The sequence below is a fragment of the Nematolebias whitei genome, chromosome 15 (genome assembly GCF_014905685.2).
Source record: "Nematolebias whitei isolate Nwh7 chromosome 15, NemWhi1, whole genome shotgun sequence".
In the NCBI taxonomy this organism is placed as follows: domain Eukaryota; kingdom Metazoa; phylum Chordata; class Actinopteri; order Cyprinodontiformes; family Rivulidae; genus Nematolebias; species Nematolebias whitei.
The window spans coordinates 7602563-7608608 of NC_056512.1; the positions used below are offsets into that span (position 1 = coordinate 7602563).

At 42.8% G+C, this 6046-nt stretch overlaps 1 protein-coding gene across 1 annotated transcript; it reads left to right on the forward strand.

The window, feature by feature from the left end:
- Positions 1-242: 242 nt before the first annotated feature.
- hoxb6a (homeobox B6a) lies at positions 243-2079 on the forward strand. The gene is made up of 2 exons (XM_037689363.1): positions 243-800; positions 1748-2079. The coding sequence occupies exons 1-2, from the start codon at positions 305-307 to the stop codon at positions 2020-2022; spliced, it is 771 nt and encodes a 256-aa protein (XP_037545291.1). The 5' UTR covers positions 243-304; the 3' UTR covers positions 2023-2079.
- Positions 2080-6046: the final 3967 nt, after the last annotated feature.

The following is a 6046-nucleotide window of genomic DNA, read 5'->3' on the forward strand; positions in this document are numbered from 1 at the left end:
ACACCGTTACAGACCCCACCCCACCTTCACCCCCCCCCCCCGGGCCCCAGACCACCCCGACCCCCCCCCCCCCCCCCCCGTGGATAAACTCCGTGATAGCAGCAGCTTGTCGGACTGTCGGCTATAAAACACAACAAATCATAAAGTGCAGAAGAAGGAGGCCAGGAGGGAGAGCCGGGAGCCGTTAGACTCTTTCTACTCCTCCTTCTCCTTTCTACTGCTTCATCCCTGCTGTTGTGTTTGATCCGTGCCCTCCTGTCCTCCCCTCTTCTCCTCTCCCACTGTCTGTGTTTTTGTGACACCAATGAGTTCATACTTTGTAAACTCCTCTTTCATTCCCGGGGCGGGTGGAGGCGGCCAGGCGGCGGCGGACCCCCCCTTCCTGGGTCAGATCTCGCTGTATTCTTCGGGGTACACTGACCACCCGCTCAGACACTACACGGGCGCGGCGGCCGTGGCGTACAGCGCGGGCGGAGCGGACAAAGCCTACCCCGGTTCCATTTACCAGCAGGCGGCGGGCGGCGCGTACAGCGGGCACCGGGCGGGGGTGGGAGTCGTCGGGGGGGCAGCCGGAGCCGCCGCCTGCGACTACGTCGCCGCTGCTGCAGCGGCAGCCACGAACTTCTACCGGGACAAGGAGCCGAGCAGCCTGGAGGAACTCGCTGTGAGCCAGGACGGCATGCACCGGAAGCTGGACTGTGGGGGGCTCGCAGGGAAGGGGCTGTTCGTGGACACCATGGATGACAAGCAAACATCTACCCCCATTTATCCGTGGATGCAGAGGATGAACGCGTGCAACGGTGAGTGTGCGCATCTCTCCCCCGCTGAAGACACAAACTCACGCGCCGTTTGTTGGCATGTCAGTCAGTCATGAACGGTGTTTTATTGTCCATCATAAAGCGGCTTGGTTTCAGTGCGCGTGACCTGCTGACTGACACGGAGCGGGGAGGCAAGGACATGTGTGTGGGGAACCAGGAGAACAGAACCACGGGTTCTGGTTCAGTGTTTAGGCGCCGAGTTCACATTTAGTTGTGCAACATAATAATAATAATAATAATAATAATAATAATAATAATAATAATAATAATATAATAATAATAATTGTTATATTATTATTATTATAGTAATAATAGTAATAATAATAATGAAGTCTTTCCTCAGGAAAGATACTTTATATTTATTTCTTTAGTTCATTTATTTGACTTCTTTAATCCATAATGCATTAAAATGAATTTAGGGAGAAGCGAGTGAGTTATTCTGTTAATGTTTGATTTAAAAAAGCAGAAAGTTGGAGGTGTGTAAGTGTGTGTGTGTGTGTGGGGGGGGGGGGGGGGGGTTGCTCGTGCAGCAACAAATGTGATGATCGAGCAAATTACAAAGGTTTTACAAACTCTGGAACAAACAATTAATATGTTGTTGTTTTTTTTTTTGTTGTTTTTTTTTATCGATAAAACTTTTCTAAAGTGAGTTTTCTGTTAAAATCAATGAAATTGGCCTCATGATGTATTTTACAGTTTGGGTGCAAACCATCCTGCAAGATAAACGTGGACAGACTGGAGTTTGGTGCAGGCCGTCCGAGCCGGAAGTTCACATGGAGGAAGACAGGCTCCAGAATAAAAGCACGGTGCATGAAGTCAGGGACAGAACAGTTCGTCCTCGGTTCCAGACCGGGTCTTGGGTCTTCAGGGTCACATTAAAGCACCTCACAAACCTAAACCGGATATTTTATGATTCTTGACTCCCACAGGAAGTTTCGGCAGCCCCGGGCGGCGTGGGCGGCAGACCTACACACGGTACCAGACCCTGGAGCTGGAGAAGGAGTTCCACTTCAACAGGTACCTGACGCGGCGGCGGCGCATCGAGATCGCGCACGCGCTCTGCCTGACAGAGCGACAGATCAAGATCTGGTTCCAGAACCGGAGGATGAAGTGGAAGAAAGAGAACAAGCTGATCAACTCATCCTCTTCCTCCTCTTCCTCCACGGTGAACGGGACTGATGAAGAGGAGAAACCGACGGACTGATTTCAACTAAAAACTGACGGGACGGTTAAAGGAGGAAGAGCAGCTAACAAAGCACGCGCGGGGGTGAGATTTGCCCTCCTCGTGCAGACTAGGTGGACTTTGTTGTGAACCCTCAGCCTTCTCTGACTGCACAGTCAAAACACGCACGTTAGAAACCACCACAAGCCTCCCAGCTGCTGCTTCTCATGCAGGTTTGGAGGAATTGTTTGTGCAATTTGTGTGTTTTGAAGGCTCAAATCTCAAAAAACTTGTTCAAACTTTAACAGAGTATTTTATTTACTACTTACACATTTTATTTTGAAGGTGATTTAGCTAAAGATTAGTGGTACAATTAGATAAAATATAAAATGTTTCACTTCTCTAAGGTTTCATTCACTGAACCATCACAGCCTGACTTCCTCCAGTATGACACATTATTTTATGTAGAATGAAAAACAGACAGTAGTTTTTTTTATTTATTATTTTTATTATTTTTAAATCACAAATTTCAAAACTTCTCAAATTGCAACAAGGAACCCCCCCCCCCCCCCCCCCCCCAGCTCCAAGCCTAAAAACATCTATTGTCTTTTTATGGCTTCCAGAAACTTATAAAATTGTAATATTTGTTTCTTCTTTGCATTGATGCCAGTATATGCATCAGTAGCAGACAGAAGAAAGTAATTTAATGTCACGTATTAAAGGCCAGTTGTGTGTGTGTGTGTGTGTGTGTGGGGGGGGGGGGGGGACTGTTTTTGTTTCCTTTTCCCTGAAGCTTTCTGAGAAGCTCCACTCTTTTATTTCCGTTTTATTAGTTTTATTAGTTGTAAGATGTAGAAGCACTACTTTTGTATTTGAGACAGTTTTCTTTGTTTTGTTACTTCCTGCTTGTGTTTACGAGTCTAATCAAGCAAAAACACTTGCAGATTGGCTTTGGAGGAACATGCGTAATTGTAGCTTCTGATGTTTCTGAATGATGCAGGAGAGAAACAATAAATAAAAGAAGAAGAAAAATAAAATAATAGTTTGTGTGGAAAATAGGAAATCCTTTTCCGGGTCGGGTGATCCAGATGTTGGCGCTGTTAGAAGGAGCGCGTTGAGGTTTAATCTTCGAACTACCTACAAATGTCCAGGTCGTGTACATTTTACAACATTTTAAATTTATTACTGTTGTTGTCAAGTAGTGTCGGCAAGAAATGTCCAATAAAGTGTATAGAAGTGAATGGTGAAATTTTATTTTTTTTCCTCTCCCCCCCCCCCCCCTTTTTGTGTGTGGGGGGGGGGGGGGGGGGGCGGAATGGGTCCAAAAAAACCAAAAACAATTTAATTTAGCAGTTTATCGATTTAAACAGGTCATATTCCGTGCGTGTTGGGCTCGGACACCCAGAAACCTCCTAGCGGGAGAAACGTGAGGCGCGCGAACAGGACGGGTGGAGGCGCGCGCACGGTTGTCCGCAGGGGAAGCGGCTCGAGCTGACCTAATTAATGAAGAGACCAGAGGGGAGAAAGTTGACATGCCATGCAGCCAGACACACACACACACACACACACACTTCATCCAGACAAAGTGGACAATGTCCTCGTGACCCTTTGAACTCTGCGTGGCCCGGGAGTGACCGGCTCGCGGCCTCCATGGGTTTCACTCACCGCACATATTTTTTGTCCTTATCTCGTGCACAACCCTCAGCAGAGAGGATCATCACGTGCAGTTTTTATTCTGGGTTTAGATCCGCTCACGTGGACATTTGATTTAATCCTCCAACCTTTTAGCGAATAAAATGTGATGTTTACGTTTCCAAATGTATTAAAAACAAACAGATTAATAATAATAATGTTTTAAAAAAGAAGCTTCGAACATGACGTCACTTTGTGTTTGTGATCGCCCGCCGCAGATATTTGATCTGTGAAACTTGCATAAAGTAATAATTATTGGTGTGGTAGTAAATGAGAGTCATTCGTGACATGTTCACGTGCAGCATAAAGTTTGTTTAAGGTTTGAGATTAATTGTTTTTAATTAAACAAAGTATTAATGTTTTATCTGTAATATGACTCCAAGTTTCTTTATTTCTGCTTTTTGCATTAAATAAATACAAAGTTTTAACTGCTGCTGCCAAAAACTAAAAATACAAATATTGCAAAACCAAAACATGTCAGAGGTCAGAGCGAAACAGCTGAAATGTAATTTCAAGTGCAAAACATAAACAAATGGATCAAACTTATTCCATCTGTTCTTGTTTTATTCCAACACAGACATTATGGTGGCTGTATGGTTGTTTACACTTTAACTGGACCAGTAAGACGTTTAGACCAGTGGTTCTTAGCCAAGTTTGAAGACAGAATGAAAATCCAAACAGCTAGACAGTAAATAAACAAGACAACAATGACAAAACAAAAACAATAAACTTGTTTTATACTATTGTTCCCCATTCATGACCATCATTGTTATGTTTTTTTATATATTCTAATCAAAAAATGTGTGTAGGAATCTATTCTTATTTTTATTTAATTTCTGCAGCTCAACTAAGATCCCCCAGGTTGGAGTAAGGACTCCACTGTCCTTACGCCAACTTTGGGAACCGTTGATGTAAAATAGGAGAAAATGCAGCTAAATATCTAAAATAGAGTACATCAATGAAATCATCTTACAAAAACAAGATGTCTGTGCAGGGTGCAAATTGTTTGACTCTGAGGAACAATCCTTCATGGAGCACCTCACACATAGATGACGCGAGACATCAGAACAGCAGAAGAAGACAAATAAAGAGGCAAAATAAATCATAAAAAGTGGACTGAAATGATTTCCTGAAATAAAACAAATTAGTAAAATGACTGCCAGTAACATGTGAATCGTTTGGGTCCAATGTTTGTTGAAGTTTTTGATCTGGTTTAACTGGTCTGAATGTGTCAACTATAAAAACTAAGGATCTCTGCTGCTGTTCAGTGGTGGGATTAAACTGGCATTCGCTGACCTAAAAACAATGAGTGAGGTAAGGACCTGACTGAAAATTGTTGGAATGAGTGAGGTAATAACTGCAAAATAATAATTTAGCCTTTTCTCAACACAGCTCCATCTTCTGCCTTTGAGCACGACGGGAATAACATGTCCATTTTCAGAAGAATAACCAGTCAGACAGAAGCAAACGAGCAGAGAGCAGGTCTGATAAGCAGAGAGTATGACGACAGCCGGAATAAAAACCTGAGTTAGTTCAGACTGGACCAGCACCTCAAGCTGACAAACAACTCCTGATGACTGAACTGTTTGGATCATTTCATATTTTGTGGTACTTTAGAGTCACACTGGAGTACTTTATAAAGTACATTATACTTTGTGAACCTGTTCCTCCAACACATTTGTGTCTCTTTAGTTTATTTTAAAGTAACATAAATTTAAATTTTGTACTATTAGTATTTAGTCTAATTTTAAGTTTTACTATAGTGCTGCTCATTTTAGTTTGTCTCTGTTTTGATTTTAGTTTTCTGTTGTCAGAATTTTACTAATTTCTGCAACATTTAGCATTTAGCTAAAATTTGATTTAACATTATTTCATTTTCCAAGAAACTTCAGAAGTCATTACCCTCTTTAGCAATCACAAAAAAGCAACATATTTGAACATACACCAAACAATATTTGTGTTTCTCCAACTCAAAGTGTGAAAGAATCTAAAAGTGGGCCTCCTCCACTCCCTGCCCCCAAGAAGACATTCATTTGTATCACTTCACACAGAAAATTCTGGAGTTCTTCATCTGTCCTCTGTTTTAGCCAGTGTGTCTGAGTTGGAACAAAAAAAACTTTTGTAAAAAAGTGCACACTTGAGTGCACACGAAGGCCAATGAGACGCACAGAGGCACCCTGGCTGCAATGCATCCCGAGCCAACGAATCAACAAATCATAAATCAGCAGATTTCTATCCTGTGTGGATGTCACAGCTCAGGTTTAACATTCTTCCTCCACAGCTGCAGAAAAGGAAACGGGTGAGGTGCACACAAAGAAATAACTTGGTGCACAGTAGTTGCGTGATCTTCTGATGATAAAAATAAAGTTTATGT